This window comes from Pituophis catenifer, unplaced genomic scaffold (genome assembly GCF_029215685.1).
Source record: "Pituophis catenifer annectens isolate HBS135680 unplaced genomic scaffold, rPitCat1.0.hap2 SCAF_16, whole genome shotgun sequence".
NCBI classification, from domain to species: domain Eukaryota; kingdom Metazoa; phylum Chordata; class Lepidosauria; order Squamata; family Colubridae; genus Pituophis; species Pituophis catenifer.
The window spans coordinates 15,621,724-15,639,690 of record NW_027256896.1 but is presented as its reverse complement, the minus strand read 5'-3'; the positions used below and the strand labels follow the sequence as shown (position 1 = coordinate 15,639,690).

The 17,967-nt window shown below is 44.3% G+C and overlaps 2 protein-coding genes across 3 annotated transcripts in view; one reads left to right on the top strand and one right to left on the bottom strand.

Annotated features, from left to right (window-relative positions):
- Positions 1-731: 731 nt before the first annotated feature.
- Positions 732-14,453, bottom strand: LYRM1 (LYR motif containing 1). The gene is made up of 4 exons (XM_070955096.1): positions 14,300-14,453; positions 6,066-6,224; positions 3,068-3,160; positions 732-1,067 (listed from the first exon to the last, which is right to left on the bottom strand). Exons 2-4 carry the CDS (start codon positions 6,222-6,224, stop codon positions 951-953), a joined length of 369 nt encoding a protein of 122 aa, XP_070811197.1. The 5' UTR covers positions 14,300-14,453; the 3' UTR covers positions 732-950.
- A 50-nt stretch (positions 14,454-14,503) lies between these two features.
- DCUN1D3 (defective in cullin neddylation 1 domain containing 3) overlaps positions 14,504-17,967 on the top strand; it is a 29,658-nt gene continuing 26,194 nt past the window's right edge. The window contains exons 1-2 of one of the 2 annotated variants that reach the window (XM_070955045.1): positions 14,504-14,573; positions 15,016-15,077. The gene's annotated coding sequence lies outside the window, so the exon portion shown is untranslated. Of the gene's footprint in view, positions 14,574-14,894; positions 14,920-15,015; positions 15,078-17,967 lie in introns of those variants that run through there. The other variant, XM_070955046.1, reaches the window with a different exon arrangement.

The window sequence follows — 17,967 nt, the reverse complement described above, 5'->3', positions numbered from 1 at the left end:
GAAACACTTAACAACTATGGCAAGAAAGGTCGTAGAATGGGGCAAACCTCACTTAACGAAGGTCTCACTTACCAACAGAAATCTTGGTGAAGCTGGTAACATGGTTGTTAAGTGAATCTGGTTTCCCCGCTAACTTTGCCCGTCGGAAGGTCACAAAAGGGGAGAATCACATGACCCCGGGACACTGCAACCGTCGTAAATGTGAATCAGTTGTCAAGGATCTGAATGTCAATCAGGAGATCATGGGGATGCTGCAGTGTGAAAAATGGTCATAAGTAACTTTTTTCAGTGCCCCTTGTGATCGAAGTTTGGATACTTGGCAACTGGTTCCGTACTTATGACCATTGCAGCGTCCCAGGGTCACGTCATTTTTCCTTTTACAAGTTTCTGACAAGCAGAGTCCATGGGGAAGCCAGATTCACTTAACAACCACGTTACCAAGTTAACAACTGCAATGATTCACTTAACAACTGTGGCTAGAAAAGTCATCAAACGGGGCAAAACCGGTGTAACCAATGTCTCACTTAACAACATAAGTTTTGGGCTCAGTTGTGAAAGTAAGTCAAGGACTACCTGTATCTTTTCGGGGGTGAGATGTAACTTCAAATTTTAGTTAAGAATTCGGTCATTAAGTGAGGAGACTGTAGGCATATTAATAACTTGTGAGGATAGGTGCCCAAGTAGAACATAAGACTCATCAGATCTTGATATTTTTTTCCTATCACATTTATTTTTAATTTTCCCACAATGCTTCTTTCTTTCTTTCTTTCACACAAGGCAGATTTAGCTCCTCCTTCTCATCTCCCCTTGGGACCAAGCGGATTCCCGACCTTGGGGAGGGAAAAATCACCTGGTGGTAACCGTACCAATTTCCTTTTCACCTGTAGCCATGCCAAATGCATCAGTCAGGTAGTCTTGAGACGATATCGACCCCCGAGCTTGTTCAGGGGTTATGAAATTTCATCATGAGATTTCAAATAAACCGGTTTAGAGATTTTCCTTAGCTTCTCCTGGTGTCGAAACGCCCGCGCTTGTGGCAGAGCGAGGCCCATAGGTGGCAAATGAATCTGTACGGTAAGAAGAAAAGAAAACCGGCTTAAGTAAAGACTCTGAAAAACAACCAGGCCTTATTCAGATACCTGTTCTGCCCCAGTTACGGACCCCAAAGAAGGCAGCACACACAAAGTCTGTACAAACCTTAGTTTACTAAAATAAAATCAGTTTTTCATACAAAGGCTGTTAATTAACTTTCTTAACAGCCTGCAAGAATCCAAAGAATAAATAATCTTAATCTTACTATGGTTGGCAGAAAGCCCAGAAGCAATTTGCAGAGAACTAAGATCAAAGCACGAAGGAGAGTGAACGAAGTTGTTCCCTGCAAATTGCTTCAGTCGGCGTTCCTCCTTAAATAGGCTAAGGGAGTGGCTAATTAGCTCCAAGCCTTACTCTCGAGGAGACCTCCTCCTGAGGAGCCACTCCTGCCTTTTGGCAGCTCTCTGCGCGCTCGTGCATCGAGAAGAGGCTCCTCCTCTTCTTCCTCTTCACTTAAGGGAGCTTCTGGAGGTTCTGAAGGCCCTGGCTGAATCCCCGCCTCTGGCACCACATCTTCTCCAGTGCCAGTTGCACACTCGAGTGCCAGTTGCACAGGCTGCTGGCGCAGCACCACACCAGCCTCATTGTCCGAATCAGCCCTCAGGCCGTGTACCGGCAACAACAATACCATGCTTAATCATGCGTGTCTCTCTCTTTTTTTTTCCCCAATGAAACTTTCATTTTAAACAAGAAGGTAAAAGCTAAACCAAAGTAACAGGACAGTAAGAAAGGAAAAAGAAAATAGAAAAAGCAAGGTAGCAATAGCAATAGCATTTAGGCCCGTGATGGCAAACCTATGGCATGCGTGCCCGAAGTGGAATGCAAAGCCATGTCGTCTGACACACGTGGCATCGCCCGTTCCTCTTCCGGGTTTCTGGCGCGCATGCACACGTGATGATCAGCTGGCTTTTGTGCGTGCGGCAGTGCCGGAAACCGGAAGAGCTGGTCTTCTGTTTTCTGGTGTGAGCATGTGCGCCGGCCAGCTGATTGGTGCGTGCACATGCGCGGCAGTAACCGGAAGCACTGAGTGCTGAAAAGGTTTGCCGTCACTGACTTAGATTTACCATATTTTTGGGAGTATAAAACGCACCTTTTTCCCCCCTAAAAGGGGGTGAAAATTTAAGTGCGTCTTATACACCGAATGTATAAGCCCACCCACTGGCCCCCACCCTTTGGCCTCTGCCTCGCAGCAATTTACCTCCTTGCAAGCAAACAGCAAGAAAAAACAGCTCCTTTCAGCTTCAGCACAGCCTAATTAGCACGAGTTGATTGGCTCGGCCTCCCGACTCTCAGCTGATTTGCTCTCTGCTGTTTTGCGCAGGGCTCTGCTGCTTGCTGCAAGGAGGTAAATTGCTGGAGCAGATTTTTTTTCCCCTTGTGCTAATCAAGCTATGCTGAAAACGAAAATGAAAGTAAAGCAGGCTGTTTGCTGCAAGGAGGCAAAATTGCTCAGAGGCAGATTTCTTTTTCTTTTTTTCCTCACCAAAAAAGGTAGGTGCGTCTTATACTCCGAACTGCTGACAATTGGTAGTCAGTAGAATTAGATGCAGTACTTGCATTCTACCCACCGCGCCATTCTTAAGCAAGTTGCACCCATTTTAATGACCTGTGTGCTGCCCTTTTGTTTTGGCCACAGTTCAGTGAATCGCTTCCGTTAAATGAATTGTGCCGTCGTTAAGGGAGTGACCTTCCTTGTCAAAAGCCAGGTGGGAAAGCAACAAATGGCGATCACCTGATCCCAGGGCACTGCAACCAACTGCATACATACTGGTTGCCACATGCCTGATTTTTTTTTTTTTTTTTATCATGTGGGGATGCTGCAATGCGAGGACCGGTCACTTTTCTAAGTTACCATGGTAACTTCGAACAGTTACTAAAGGAAGGACTGCCAGCATCTCTGCAAACTATTGTCAAGAAAAGAATCCTCCGGAGCGAGAATTAACAGATTCCTATCAAACAGCTGGTTCCTACTTACAGGCCTTGGATACGGGTTGTGATAATGGAGTCCGAGCTCTATTCTCGCCTTGCACTCTTCTACGCACTGTTTAATCAGCTCGGGATCTGTTAGCTGGTCTTGCAAACAATACAGAAAAAAGAAAAAGGAAGTTAGAACAGAAAGCGCAAAGGTTGTAAAGAACAGACAGGTAAGTTAAAACTTTTTTTTTCCCCAAATCATCTTGTGAATTTTACCCCTCTCCCCAAAAGACTTCAAAGGAAAGACCTTGATCTTCCTGGAAGGATGGATGGATGGAAGGGAGGGAGAGGGAGGAAGGATATTGATAGTGAATGAGAGAGGAAGGGAGGAAGGATAATGAGAGTGAATGAGAGGAAAGGGAGGGAGGAAGAATATTGATAGTGAAAGAGAGGAAGGAAGGGAGAGAGAGAGGGAGGGAGCGAGGAAGGAAGGAGAGGGAGAAGAATATTGATAGTGAATGAGAGAGCATGAGGAAGGAAGGGAAGAAGGAAGAAGGAGAATGAGTGAATGAGAGGAAAGGAAGGAAGGAGAGGAAGAAAGGATAATGAGAGTGAGAGGAAAGGAAGGGAGGGAGGGAGGAAGAATATTGATAGTGAATGAGAGAGCAAGAGGAAGGAAGGAAAGAAGGAAGGAAGGAGAAGAAGAAAGAATAATGAGTGAATGAGAGGAAAGGAAGGAAGGAAGGAAGGAGAGGGAGGAAGAATAATGAGAGTGAAAGAAAGGGAGGGAGGGAGAGAGAGAGGGAAGGAGGGAGGAAGGAGAAAGAATAATGAGTGAGAGAAAAGGAAGGAAGGAGAGGAAGGAAGGATAATGAGAGGAAGAGGAAAGGAAGGGAGGGAGGGAGGAAGAATATTAATAGTGAAAGAGAGGAAGGGAGAGGGAGAGGAAGGGAGAGAGGGAGGGAGGAAGGAGACGGAGAAAAATATTGATAGTGAATGAGAGAGCAAGAGGAAGGAAGGAGAAGAAGAAAGAATAATGAGTGAATGAGAGGAAAGGAAGGAAGGAGAGGGAGGAAGAATAATGAGAGTGAAAGAGGAAGGGAGGGAGGGAGAGAGAGAGGGAAGGAGGAAGGAAGGAGAAAGAATAATGAGTGAGAGGAAAGGAAGGAAGGAAAGAGGGAGGGAGAATATTGATCGTGAAAGAAAGGAAAGGAGGGAGGGAGGGAGGAAGGAAGGAGGAAGGAAGGAGAAAGAATAATGAGTGAGAGGAAAGGAAGGAAGGAAGGAAGGAGAGGGAGGAAGAATATTGATAGCGAATGAAAGAGCAAGAGGAAGGAAGGAGGAAGAGAAAGCTAACTAGCTAGCTACAAATAACTTCTACCTGAATCAGACATAACCCTTTTCTCCAATTGTGATCGTCACTGTCTCTTTGGCTAACTTTATTGAGAAGAAGACAATTGGGGAGGGGGCTTTAAAGAATTCCAGCCACGGAACTATTTCCTATCTGCAACTGATCTACCTCCTATTACATAAAGATGGAACCTTCCCTCATTTCTTTCTTGCTTTTTTTTTTTTTTTTTTGGCCCTGCAAAATTGGGAGGTCTTTTCAGTGATAACGCAGGAGCTGATGGCTGATAGTTTATCGCCCTGTTTCTTTGAATCTTGATGGATCTGAGATGATGGCCTTCAGTGCGCCAGATATAAGCTTCCCGTGGCTTAGTGGAATGTTTGAGCCCCACAAGTAGGCAGGGCTGTGGATATTTAGGGTTTTAAAGGTTAAAACTGCCCCTTTGCATTGTGCTAGGATTAGTCACCAATGCAGCCCAAGAATCTGACGTGACCTGATCCTTCAAATATGTGGCAATTGATGTATTCTCACTGCCACTGTTTGCACCAACTGAAGCTTCTTAGATACCCTTCTGGAGCCACCTCTTCTTCTCCGGTGAACAGAAAGCTGGATCTGTGGGGCCTTTGGCACTTTCAGCCCTGCTGAAAAGCGAAAAAGTCGACGTGTCCCCACAAAGCAACATTTTGGCACTCAGGAAACAGAACCAAATGAGAGAGGTGTTTTCTCACCTCCCTGGAACATCATCCTCTTCGTTTAATGACTCCATAATCCTTTACGGGGTGGAGTCTGGGCAACTGAATGGAGCTAGAAGAGTGTTTACTGGCCGGATGCCTTTCCTGACGCCAATGCGGAGTTTTGTTCAGCAGATATATTCTCATTGTGCCCAGAGAGAGAAATACCCGCCTCTAGCAATAGCACTTAGACTTATATACCGCTTTACAGCCCTCTCTAAGTGATTTACAGAGTTAGCCTTTTGCCCCCAACAATTTGAGTCCTCATTTTACCCACCTCAGAAGGACGGAAGGCCGAGTCAACCTTGACAGTGGTGGGTTCCTCCCGGTTCGGTCCGGTTCAGCCGAGCCGGTAGCGGTGACGATATGACATCACCGAACCGGTTCTCCCCCCCCCCACACGTTATTCTTACCTTTTATTTGGTCCCACCCCCAATCTATTGCTGCCTCCTGAGTCCCAGCTGATGACTAGAGGGAAAAAAACTGTTTAAACTCTTGCCACGGGGCTTCAAAGGGCCGCCCTACAGCTGATCAGTGTTAAAAGCAAACAGATGAGTTGGGTCGAAAGTGCGAGGACTGGTCGTAAGTGTGAGGACCTTCCAGAAATGACTGACCAGCTAGCCACGCCCACCTAGTCACATGACCTCCAAGCCACACCCACAAATAAGCCACGCCCACAGGACCGGTAGTAAAATAATTTAGAACCCACCCCTGAACCTTGAGCCTGGTGAGATTCGAACTGCCAAATTGCAGGCAGCCGGCAGTCGGCAGAAGTAGCCTGCAGTACTGCACTCTAACCACTGTGCCACCACGGCTCTGCCTAGGATCGAACTCACAGCCTCCTGATTGTGAGGCGAGAGCTCCACCTCTAGGCCATCGCACCACTCCTTCTCATCTCCCTGGATGCCCACCCCAAATCCCATTGATTCAAAAACAACAACAACAACAACAACAACTCTCCAGACCAAATGCTAACTCACAGTTTGATTCTTTCGGAACAATGTTTTGGCTTCGCTGATAATATACTGTTTTTCTTTCTCTGTCTCTTTCATCTGTCCAGTTGCCGACCGCCATGTTTTGGCTATTCGGAATATTTTGCGGTAAAGGCCAAGGACTTCTTGACGAGTGACTGGTGTCATCTGGAGAAGAAGAGAGAAGATTCCTGGGTGAACATTTGGAAAATAATCAAAGGGCTGTGAAAAAAGAAAGGGCTCTCAAACAGATGGATATTTTCACATTTTGTTCCATCAGTTTTCAAATATTTTTCTTGGCTCCATCCGCGAACATGGAAAGATCCGGCAGAAATGGAGGGGAGACCCCCCCCCAAAAAAAACTATAATTATCTCTCAAATGTGGATAGTAGCTACTTTTCCATGGGCTAAATTTAAGGCAAGAAAATACCCGGCTGATATCAGCATTTGTGAAAATATGCCCAGTCCTTCCTTAAAGATAAATAAACCACAAGAATCAAAAGCAGGATGTTGAGAAGGGGAACGACGAAAAAGGAGGAAAAAAACCCCCCAATTATAATAACCACGGAGTTGAAAGAGAGTGATCTGCGCAGAATTAAGATATGGTTCATCTCTGTATCAATGCAAACTTCAAAAGAGGTAGTCCTCGGCTTAACGACCACAATTGAGCCCAACATTTCTACTGCTAAGCAAGACAGTTGTTAAGTGAGTTTTGCCCCATTTCTTGCCATTGTTGTTAAGTGAATCACTGCAGTGGTGAAGCTAGTAACACGGTTGTTAAGTGAATCTGGCTTCCCTATGGATTTGGCTTGTCGGAAGGTCGCAAAACGGGATCGCACGACCCCGGGATACCGCAACTGTCATAAATATGAGTCAGTTGGCAAGCGCCCGAATGACCACGGAGATGCTGCAAAATTCACTTAACGACTGTCTCGCTTAGCAATGGAAATTTTGGGCTCAATTGTGATCGTAAGTTGAGGACTACCTGTTATCAGCTTCCGTCATCCCTCAGAGTGATAGTGATGGTGGAAACTATGGAGGACACCATCTTCTTAGATGCCAATGATTAAAACATGCTTTCCATTTGCACCCAAGGCACGGCGAGTCCAAGCTAGCATAGACGCATGCAGAAAGCAAGCCTCACTCAAAAATGCTGGACAAATCCATCTTTTTTTTTTTTCCTGGTGAACAAAAGCAACGTCTGTTGTCCAGGACTGCTGAGCTTGCCACGGCAAAGCATCCTTGTAAACGAAATATTGTGGTTTCGTTGTTCACGATTTCAGTTCTGCCCCCGATGAACACAATGCTCTCTTTTCTTAAGTGTTCTCAAGGAAAATTATTGATGGCCTGTTAGGGAAGAGTTGGCAAAGCTTTCACTGGGTCATATGCTAAATCATGTTTTAACACTGGTTTACTAAATAAATTGCAATTTGGCTCGGGACACAGAAGATGGATTCGATCTGTCTGTACTTCTCTATCATCTACCCCCTCCTCTCTTTCTCTCTCTATCTTCTCCCTCTCTCATTCGGCTTTCTTTCTATATCTATGTATCAGGTCAGTCTGCCTGTTTATCTGTCTTTCTATCATATTTATCATCATATTTATATGTGTAATAAGTTATTAAGCTAAGGCCAATAAAGCACATTCTCATTCTTTCTCTCTCTCTTTCTTCTCTCTGGAAATTTTTAAGATGTTGGATAATCATTTGTCTGAAGTGGTGTAGGGTTTCCTGCCTAAGCAGGGGGTTAGACTAGAAGACCTCCAAGGTCCCTTCCAACTCTGTTATTCTATTCTATTCTATTCTATTCTATTCTATTCTATTCTATTCTATTCTATTCTATTCTATTCTATTCTATTCTATTCTATTATTCTATTCTATTATTCTATTCTATTCTCTTTCTATATCTATGTATCAGGTCAGTCTGCCTGTCTATCTGTCTTTCTATCATATTTATCATCATATTTATATGTGTAATAAATTATTAAGCTAAGGCCAATAAAGCACATTCTCAATCTCTCTTTCTTCTCTCTTTCTATGTATCAGATCAGTCTACCTGTTTATCTGTCTTTCTATCATATTTATCATCATATTTATATGTGTAATAAGTTATTAAGCTAGGGCCAATAAAGCACATTATAGTTTATTGTAAAAAACCAACCAGCATTGGAGTTTTGTTCTTTTTAACAATTGATGAATTGCGAATTCAGTTCTCCCAGCAATCCTAATACGGAAAAATAACATTTATCGTACCTTCTCCTGCAAAAAAAAGAGCATCTTAAAAGTCACAGGAGACATCTAAGCTCAGTTTAACAAAGGGAGCAAGCCCGTTTTAGGAAGCATTCCTTACCACCAAGGATATCTTGATAGCTGCCTCTTTATCCCTCCCAAATCCCGCACAGAAGAATTATATTGTCAGGGTAGGCAGCCAGAGGAATAAACCAGGTGCCCAATCTTCACGTCTGCTTAACTGACTCCGTTTGAAAAGGCAACCCATTTTGTTGTCTTCGGAACTAAATTATAACACTTAGCTGAAGTAATGACCCTCAATTGTTGTGCAGCTGGGAAAGGTGACAGATGGGTGTATATGTGTTTTTAATGGCATGGTGCATTTAGCCGCAGAAAAGAAATCTCATTTGGTCAGATTCATCCCTCAAAAGTGATTTGAGAGCCACTTCCTAACTAACTAAGCTAAACCAGCTAGCGGTACTCGAACACGCTTGCAAATGGATCATAAGCTTCCTAACAGACAGGAAGCAGCAGGTGAAGCTAAGCAGAATCACATCGGATACTTGTATAATTAGCACAGGGGCCCCCCAAGGCTGTGTGCTCTCCCCACTTCTCTCTCTCTACCAGTGGTTCTCAACCTGTAGGTCGGGACCCCTTTGGGGGTCGAACGACCCTTTCACAGGGGTCACCTAAGACCATCGGAAAACACATATTTTCAATGGTTTTAGGAATAATTTTATGGTTGGGGGTCACCACAACATGAGGAACTGTATTAAAGGGTTGTGGTATTAGGAAGGTTGAGAACCACTGCTCTATACCAATGACTGCATCTCAAACAATCCATCTGTTAAACTACTGAAGTTCGCAGATGACCCAACAGTGATGGGTCTCATTCGAGACAATGATGAATCCGCATACAGATGGAAGGTTGAACAACTAGCCTCGTGGTGCGACCGAAACAATCTGAAACTGAACACATTCAAAACCGTAGAAATGGTGGTGGACTTTAGGAGAAACCCTCCCATACTACCACCTCTCACAATACTAGACAACACAGTATCAACAGTAGAGACCTTCACATTTCTAGGTTCTACCATATCTCATGACCTAAAATGGACACCCAACATCAAAAACGTCATCAAAAAAGCACAACAAAGAATGTTCTTTCTGCGCCAACTCAGAAAGCTCAAACTGCCTAAGGAGCTGCTGATCCAGTTCTACAGAGGAATTATTGAGTCTGTCATCTGCACCTCTATAACTGTCTGGTTTGGTTCTGCAACCCAACAAGACAGACACGGACTTCGGAGGATAATTAGAACTGCAGAAAAAACAATGGCTACCAACCTGCCTTCCATGGAGGACCTGTATACTGCACGAGTCAAAAAGAGGGCTGTGAAAATATCTACAGACCCTTCGCATCCTGGACATCAACGGTTTCAACTCCTCCCCTCAAAACGACGCTATAGAGCACTGCACACCAGAACAACTAGACACAAGAACAGTTTTTTCCCGAATGCCATCACTCTGCTAAGCAAACATTTCCCTCAACACTGTCAAACTATTCACTAAGTCTGCATTACTATTAACCTTCTTATCGTTCCTATCACCCATCTCCTCCCACTTATGGCTATATGACTATAATCTTGTTACTGGTATCCTTAAAATTTATATTGACTGTTTCCCTATGATTATCATTAAGTTTTGTACCTTATGATTCTTGACGAATGTATCTTGTCTTTTTATGTACACCGAGAGCATATGCACCAAGACAAATTCCTTGTGTGTCCATTCACACTTGGCCAATAAAGAATTCTGTTCTGTTCTGTTCTGTTCTATGACATTGATATGGGTATGGATATGGGAACTGGGTATGTCTAGTTTAATGAAGAGAAGGACTAGGGGAGACATGATAGCAGTCTTCCAATATCTCAGGGGCTGCCACAAAGAAGAGGGAGTCGAGCTATTCTCCAAAGCACCTGAGGACAGGACAAGAAGCAATGGGTGGAAACTCATCAAGGAGAGAAGCAAGTTAGAACTAAGGAAAAATTTCCTGACAGGGAGAACAATTAATCAGTGGAATAACTTGCCTCCAGAAGTTGTGAAGGCTCCAACACTGGAAGTTTTAAAGAAGATGTTGGATAACCATTTGTCTGAAGTGGTGTAGGGTTTCCTGCCTGGGCAGGGGGTTGGACTAGAAGACCTCCAAGGTCCCTTCCAACTCTGTTATTCTAAATTTGATGGGAAGGTGAGTGGGAAGACTTGAAAAGATTACTTCACTCTCGGACAGCTCACTTGGCCCAGGGAAAATTTTGACATTTTTTCTTTGAAGAATGGGTAAGTTGGTATATTAGCACAGGGAGCAGAAGGACATGTAGTCCTTGACTTACAATGCTACTATAGTCCAGGGGTCCCCAACTCCCGGTCTGTAGACCAGCATCTGCGGCATGCCAGCAACCGGGCCACACAAGCAAGTGAAGCCCCATCCGCAGGATGCAGGCAGCATGCAAAGCCACACCCCCTCTGGTCCACGGAAAAACCTTTCTCCATGGAACGGGTCCCTGAGGCCCAAAAGGTTGGGGGCCGCTATGCTTGTCCATCAGCTAAATTGATTTCCCCAGTTTCAGGACTGTAACATCTTCACTTGAAACTTCTTAGTTTCCTCTTTTAAGCCCATTGCCCTCGTCTGTCGAGGCAAAGAGATGCCCAAAAATACATCACTCAACATAAAAAACCCCCATTTCTTATTCATCTTTTGGCTTACAAGCCAGTTTTAGAGGAAATCTCTAGGTTTTCACTTCCTTCTTTCTTTACAAATAATGGGGGGGAAAATCCCCAGGGCAATTCCATTTGGACTGGGTTTCTCTTAAAGAAACAAAACAGTTTATATCCAATGCCCCATAAAAGGTAAAGGTAAAGGTTCCCTTTGCACATATGTGCTAGTCGTTCCTGACTCTAGAGGGCGGTGCTCATCTCCGTTTCAAAGCCGAAGAGCCAGCGCTGTCCGAAGACGTCTCCATGGTCATGTGGCCGGCATGACTCAACGCCAAAGGCGCACAGAACGCTGTTACCTTCCCACCGAAGATGGTCCCGATTTTTCTACTTGCATTTTTTACCTGCTTTCGAACTGCTAGGTTGGCAGAAGCTGGGACAAGGAACGGGAGCTCACCCCGTTACGCGGCACTAGGGATTCGAACCGCTGAACTGCCGACCTTCTGATCGACAAACTCAGCGTCTTAGGTACTGAGCCACCGTGTCCCTTCATTGATTGACTACATTGATTGACTACATGCCATCAATTCATTGTTGACTCTTAGCACCTATAAATTTTTCTCCAGGATGGTTTGTCCTTCACCTGTTCCTTCGCTTCTTTCAATGGTGCCCATATCGTCACCATAATTGAGTCTTTCTGCCTTGGTGGTTGTCCCAGTGGTGGGATTGAACCGGTGTAAAAACTGGTTCGTTTCACGAGCGCAGTACATTTCAAAATAGCTCTAAACCTTACCTTCTACTGCAGCCCCAGTCCCTATTTTTCTACTTGCATTTTTTACCTGCTTTCGAACTGCTAGGTTGGCAGAAGCTGGGACAAGGAACGGAACTCACCCCGTTACGCGGCACTAGGGATTCGAACCGCTGAACTGCCGACCTTTCAATCGACAACTCAGCGTCTTAGCCACTGAGCCACCATGTCCCTTTACAATGCCCCATATGGGATACTAAAAAAAACCCAAAAAACCATTGGATTTGCAACCGCCTCCAGCAATAAAATTCACGATGTGCTGATGGATTTATACTGTAGCCAAATAAAAAAACGATGAGTAAAACTGAGCAATTTGTCTCCAGTTTTTTTTTTTTCTTTTCTTCATGGAGTTCATGTTTTGTGATTTCCTGCTACCTATGGCTTTGATTGAAGGCAACTGAGCCCATTGAAGAATTATATGGTGGTTTGTGGGCTGCAGCCAGAAAACCACAGCAATACAGTTCTTTGAACGTGGGTTGTTTCTTCAAAGTCTAGACCATCTTTTGAGGCAAACACGTGGGTGGGCTCTTGAATGCAATGCCTTTCAAACTCCTGTCTCTAAATTGCTGCTTCTGTATGATTTCATTACGGCATTGATTAACACGGTGTCTGTCTATGAATGACTGGCTGCTGCCAATCAGCATCTGGTACCAGCTTCGAAGATTATCTTCGAGACCGCCTGCTGCCACCGACGGCCTCCCATCGACCCGTGCGCTCCCACAGAGAGGGCCTCCTCGGGGTGCCATCAGCCAGACAATGTAGGCTGGTGACCCCCAGGGGGAGAGCCTTCTCTGTGGGGGCACCTACCCTATGGAACCAGCTGCCCCCTGAGATAAGGAGAATCCAAGACCTCGGTGCCTTCCGCCGTGCCCTTAAAACCTTCTTTTTCCAGCAAGCCGGGCTGGCCTAACACTTTTAAAAATGTTTTTAATTGTTTGTTATTGTTTTTAATCATGGGGCCAAATTTATATATATCTTTTTAATTGTATTTTAATGTTTGTAGTTTATGTTTTTACTTGGCTGTTCACCGCCCTGAGTCCTCAAGGAGAAGGGCGGTATACAAATTTAAAAATAAATAAATATATTAATTAATTAATAAACTTTATTATATGCTTATGGAACCTCATACTCTGCAGTTTTGGTTCCTCTAGATACAATGGCCATATTTTCCTGGAAAAAAAAATAAAAGAACTTGAAAAAGGGGCAAATCTGAAGGAGATTTGTAAGGATTTAAAAAAAAAAGTTTATTTATAATTTTTTTTTTTGCAAAGAAAAATTGAAGAGCCGAGCCGAGAAAAACAAAAATGGATATTTGAATAAAGTGATATACTTATTTTAAAAAGGCAACTCGATGTCTGTGTTTTTCCTACGAGCGCGAAAAGACTGTGCATTAAACGGTACCAGCGGGAGAAACTAAATGTCCCAAATAAAGGACAACAGTGAGTTTTTGAAAAAAATACTATCTAAAGGGCAGGGTTCCCCCCCCCCCCCGAAAGAAAGAACTAGCTTTTATAATAAAGGAAATATCGTCACTGTACCATACATGATGAATTTGGGTCTCTTCTCTTCCTACAATGACTGTTGTCATTATTTGGGTGGGTCGTAGGGCGGAGAATATACAAATATTCTTTTACATATAACCCGTATCTTTCTTATTTTATGACAAAATAAAACCTGTTTAAAGGATTTTTACCAGGGATTTAGATTCGACCTTCAGCAGTCTGAAGCCCCGCCCCTTAGTCTTCAGGCCCCACCCCTGCAATGAGGCCCCACCCCCAGCTCTAAAGCTCCTCCTCCAGGATGAGAAGCATATCCATCCATCCATCCATCCCTACCTACCTAATCAAATAAAATAAAATAAAATAAAATAAAATAAAATAAAATAAAATAAAATAAAATAAAATAAAATGAAATAATGAAATGAAATAAAATAAAATAAAATAATAAAATAAACTAAACAATAAAATAAAATAAAATAAAATAATAAAATAATAAAATAAAATAAAATAAAATAAAATAAAATAAAATAAATATAAAAAATAAATCTTATTGCTAAGGAAACTCATGAATGCTTCCAGCAGGGATACACAAATATAATATAATAAATAAATAAATAAATAAATGAGTCCTAGACTAATTTAGTTCAGGTCTCATTGACAGCACTGACGTCATCTTGCCACCCTGTAGCGCCCCCTATCGGAGAGGGCAAAAAAAAAAATTCAACGCATGCGCTACTGCTCTCTGACGGTCCCGTTTAGAGCCGTGTGGGCGATACCAATATAGATGCAGATGGGGGGGGTGTCACCTCTGCCGTGCCTCCTCTTTTCGGGATGTTCTGTTCGCCTTTGGGACCGACAGACGCTCCTCTCTCCTCCCCTTCTCACCTTTTCGGATTCACCTGCAGAGCTAGACACTTTTGATCCCAACACACACACACACACATACGGACCCGGAGGATACAGTTCCCCCCCCTCAACATAAATATTCGCCCTCACTCACCTCCGCAAGACGACGAAAACGAGGGGGAGGGGGGGAAAAAAGAGAGCGCTCCCCAAAAGCCAGCCCTCAAAGTGCCCTTACGCTGCGCGCGGCGTCAAAGCGCGCGTGCGGGGAGCGCGTCCTACGTCACCGCGCCGCCAGCTGACTCCCTCTCCCTCCTTCCCTCCCTCCCTCTTTGCGCGAAGTAGGCCCCACCCCCCGGAAGTGATGCAGGAGGCTGAGCCCGAGTGGGCGCTCTGGTCGCTTTGGAGGAGAGCTGGTGGCGGAGAGGAGGGTAAGCGAAAATTGGACCCTCTCTCTTCCCGTCCGAATCGGGGTTGGTTGGTTGTGTGGAGGGGGGGGGGCAGCAACCGAATGCCCCGTTCGCCACCATTCCCCCCCCCACACACACCGACCCCTCCCTCATTCCCCTCAGCAACGGCCACCCCACTTTTCTGGGAGTAGTGAGGGGGGGGGGTCCTTTGGGGAAGGAGAGAGGAGGAGAAGGGAGGGGGGCTTATTTGGGGAAGGTGTGTGTGTGTGTGGGGGGGAAGTTTCCTTCTGAGGGGAGACCTTGGGGACCCCCCCCCCTCCCTCAAGGACGACTACATGGAGGGGACCCCCACCCAACGGTGAGGCATGTGAGTATCCTCCCCCCCTCCCCTCACGCGACCCAGGAATGGGGAGGGGGGGTCTCCTCCCCTGCCTTACAATGGCCTCTCTCTTTTTTTTTGCAGACCATCCTGATCCTCCTCGTGCCTTGTGATGGCTTCGTCGTTGCCTGGAAAGGATCGCTGAGGTGAGTTCGGTTGGCGGGGAGAGGGTGGGGGGGGGAGGGAAAGGGAGAGACCCTCTTGAGGACATGTTGCCTTTGCTCTGGGGGTTGTTTTCCTTCCCCCCCACCCATCTCTGGGAGAGGTAAAGTGCCCAGGCCGAGGCCTTTGGTTGGCTTTTGGCCAGCGCTGGACTTTTCTAACTAGGGCCATCCTGGGAGCGGTTCCAGCCCATAATAATACCGAGCGGAGCTGGCGTTCGTTCGTTCAGGGTGCTTTAAAATCCTGGTTATGGGATTCTGCCTTTTTCTGCATTAATCCATCGAGTGTCCAGATGGCTCTAATTCACACTGGGTGTTAAAATGTGTCAGTCTATTTTATATCTATATCAAATATCTATCTATCTATCTATCTATCTATCTATCTATCTATCTTCTATCTATGTGTCAGTCTATCTTATATCTATATCAAGTATCTATCTATCTATGTGTCAGTCTATCTTATATCTATATCAAGTATCTATCTATCTTCTATCTATGTGTCAGTCTATCTTATATCTATATCATCTATATATCTCTGTCTCTTGTCTGTCTGTCTCTCTTTATCATCTGCCTATATCTGTATTTCTATCATCCATTTCTTTCTCCTTGCTATCTCTCTCTATATCATCTACATCTAATCTATCATCTATCTACCATCTGCTATCTATCATCTCTCTTTCTCTCTCCTATTTTATCTCTCCCTCTCTCCCTCTCTCCTGTGTACATATCTATCTCAATTCTCTGTCTGTCTGTCTATCTATCTATCTATCTATCTATCTATCTATCTATCTATCTCTGTCATCTATCATCTATATCTATTTTATCTCTCTGTCTTTCTCTGTACATATCTATCTCAGTCTATCTTGATCTGTCTATATCTCTGTCATCTATATCTGTTATCTGTCATCTATCTGTCATCATTTATTTTATCTCTCTGTGTGTACATATCTACCAGTCTATCTCGATCTGTCTATATCTCTGCCATCTATATCTGTCTGTCATCTATCTATCCTGTCTGTCTGTCTGTCTGTCTGTCTGTCTGTCTGTCTGTCTGTCTGTCTATCTATCTATCTATCTATCTATCTATCTATCTATCTATCTATCTAAATAGATGTGTTCTACCTACCTACCTACCTACCTACCTATCTATCTATCTATCTATCTGTCTGTACATATCTATCTCAGTCTATTTCGATCTGTCTATCATCTACTCTAGCGCGTTGTGCAAATGGAATTAGGGAGTTATAAGTGGGTTGTGTGTGTGTATTTATATAGCAGCCTGGCTTCAGGGTTTGGGAGTGGGAGTGGGAGGGACTGGAAGTGAAGAGGGCATCAGCGGGATAAGAATCATCTCGTCGCAAACAGATTGCATCCTGGTGAGGCTTGAGCCAACTGTGCCTGTCTTCCTTGGAAGGGCGGGGACTGGTTAACCTGGTTGATCCTCAGAGACTTTGAGGATTGTTGAATCCTCTGGGGAACTAGATAGTGATCCTGACAACATCCTGGTTTCATTGTGGCACTTTTGAACCAAGAAGAGTTGTTGAGGCTTTCACTCTGGAGAGCTGTTTCTGGTGAGCCCAGATTGAAGGCAAATGAATTGACGGATGACTTAAGGCACAGAAGTATGAATTTTGCAACACATCTGACTGGGCACAGATCAAGGTCCATTTATGTGTAGCTCTGATGCCAGCAATGAGAATTTATTTCTCCATCATTGTTGTGTCTTAAGTGAACTGCCCAGCAGAGCTTTCTCAACTGCTGGAGACTCTACTTGGAGATCAATTTGAGGCAGAACTGACTAAATTACCGGTAATAGGTTTGGGAAAATCTTTGCCTACAAAATCCCTTGTATGTGCTTCAAATTAGGTAGTGATTTTTTTGAAGAGCTTGTTGAATTATGGAGGTGCCATCTGGTCAGAGTTTATGAGATCCCTTTAAATTATATTATTATGGCCTCAGGAAGAAGACGGCGATACTTGTCCAGCTCTGCTGATGCTTTTTTAGATTTTTGTCCTTAGTTGCTCTAATTGGATAGATCCCAGGAAGGGACAGTACCTATTTATGTTCATCTTGGAACAGGTGGTAATGTAGAAATTTTATTTGGAAGAGGGCTTCCCTGGATCTTGAAATTCCGGGTAATTATCACTAAGTTGCAAGTTTTGGTCATACGTACTAGATAAGAGGGTGGCCTTTGAACTGCTGGGAATTTCTTAGAAATAAATTCGACTTGAAAAGAAATTAATTATCTGGATATCCTGACCTGGATGTAACGGTATAAAAGCCCCAGTTATTCTGAGTGGTGGCTTCGCCAGGGGAAAAGTGGGGTGGATTCCTTGGTGATATTTACCACCATTGATCATGGGATACTGCTGGAGATTAATGAGCTAATTATTTTTAAAGTTCTGTGTTACAGTAGCTTCAATTCACTAGGGAATTGTGGTGGAAAATTTCTGTTTGGCTTCATGATCGCTTTGTAAAAAAAAAAAAAAAAAACCCACCAGTGGTGTTGTTTTTGTCTTATTCTTCTGTGTCTGTGCTGGAAACTGCATAACACCAGCCGTTGAAGCAGCGATCCCCAACCTTTCTGGTACCAGGGACGGGTTTCGTGGAAGACTATTTTTCTACGGACCCTGGGTTAGAGGGGAGGGAAGAGGAGGGGCTCACAGCCTAGATCAGTGATGGCGAACCTTTTCAGCACCAAGTGCCCAAACCGGAACACATGTGCATGTGCACGCAATGGAGCACCGGAAACCTGAAGACCAGCTGGCAGGCGTGCGCATTCCTGCTTTTTTGGCTGTTTTTGGCCGTTTTGGGGCCATTTTTGGGCCATTTTCAGGGTGTTTTTCTGGGCCGTTTTCCAGGCATTTTTCAGGCT

What these genes read in the sequence shown, in the direction of transcription:
- LYRM1 (XM_070955096.1), bottom strand. Translation starts at nt 6,224, where the DNA reads ATGACACCAGTCACTCGTCAAGAAGTCCTTGGCCTTTACCGCAAAATA. An exon ending in TGTTCCGAAAGAATCAAACT is followed by an intron (nt 3,161 to 6,065) that starts GTGAGTTAGCAT and finishes TTGCAAGACCAG; the next exon opens with CTAACAGATCCCGAGCTGAT. An exon ending in ACAACCCGTATCCAAGGCCT is followed by an intron (nt 1,068 to 3,067) that starts GTAAGTAGGAAC and finishes CTTACCGTACAG; the next exon opens with ATTCATTTGCCACCTATGGG.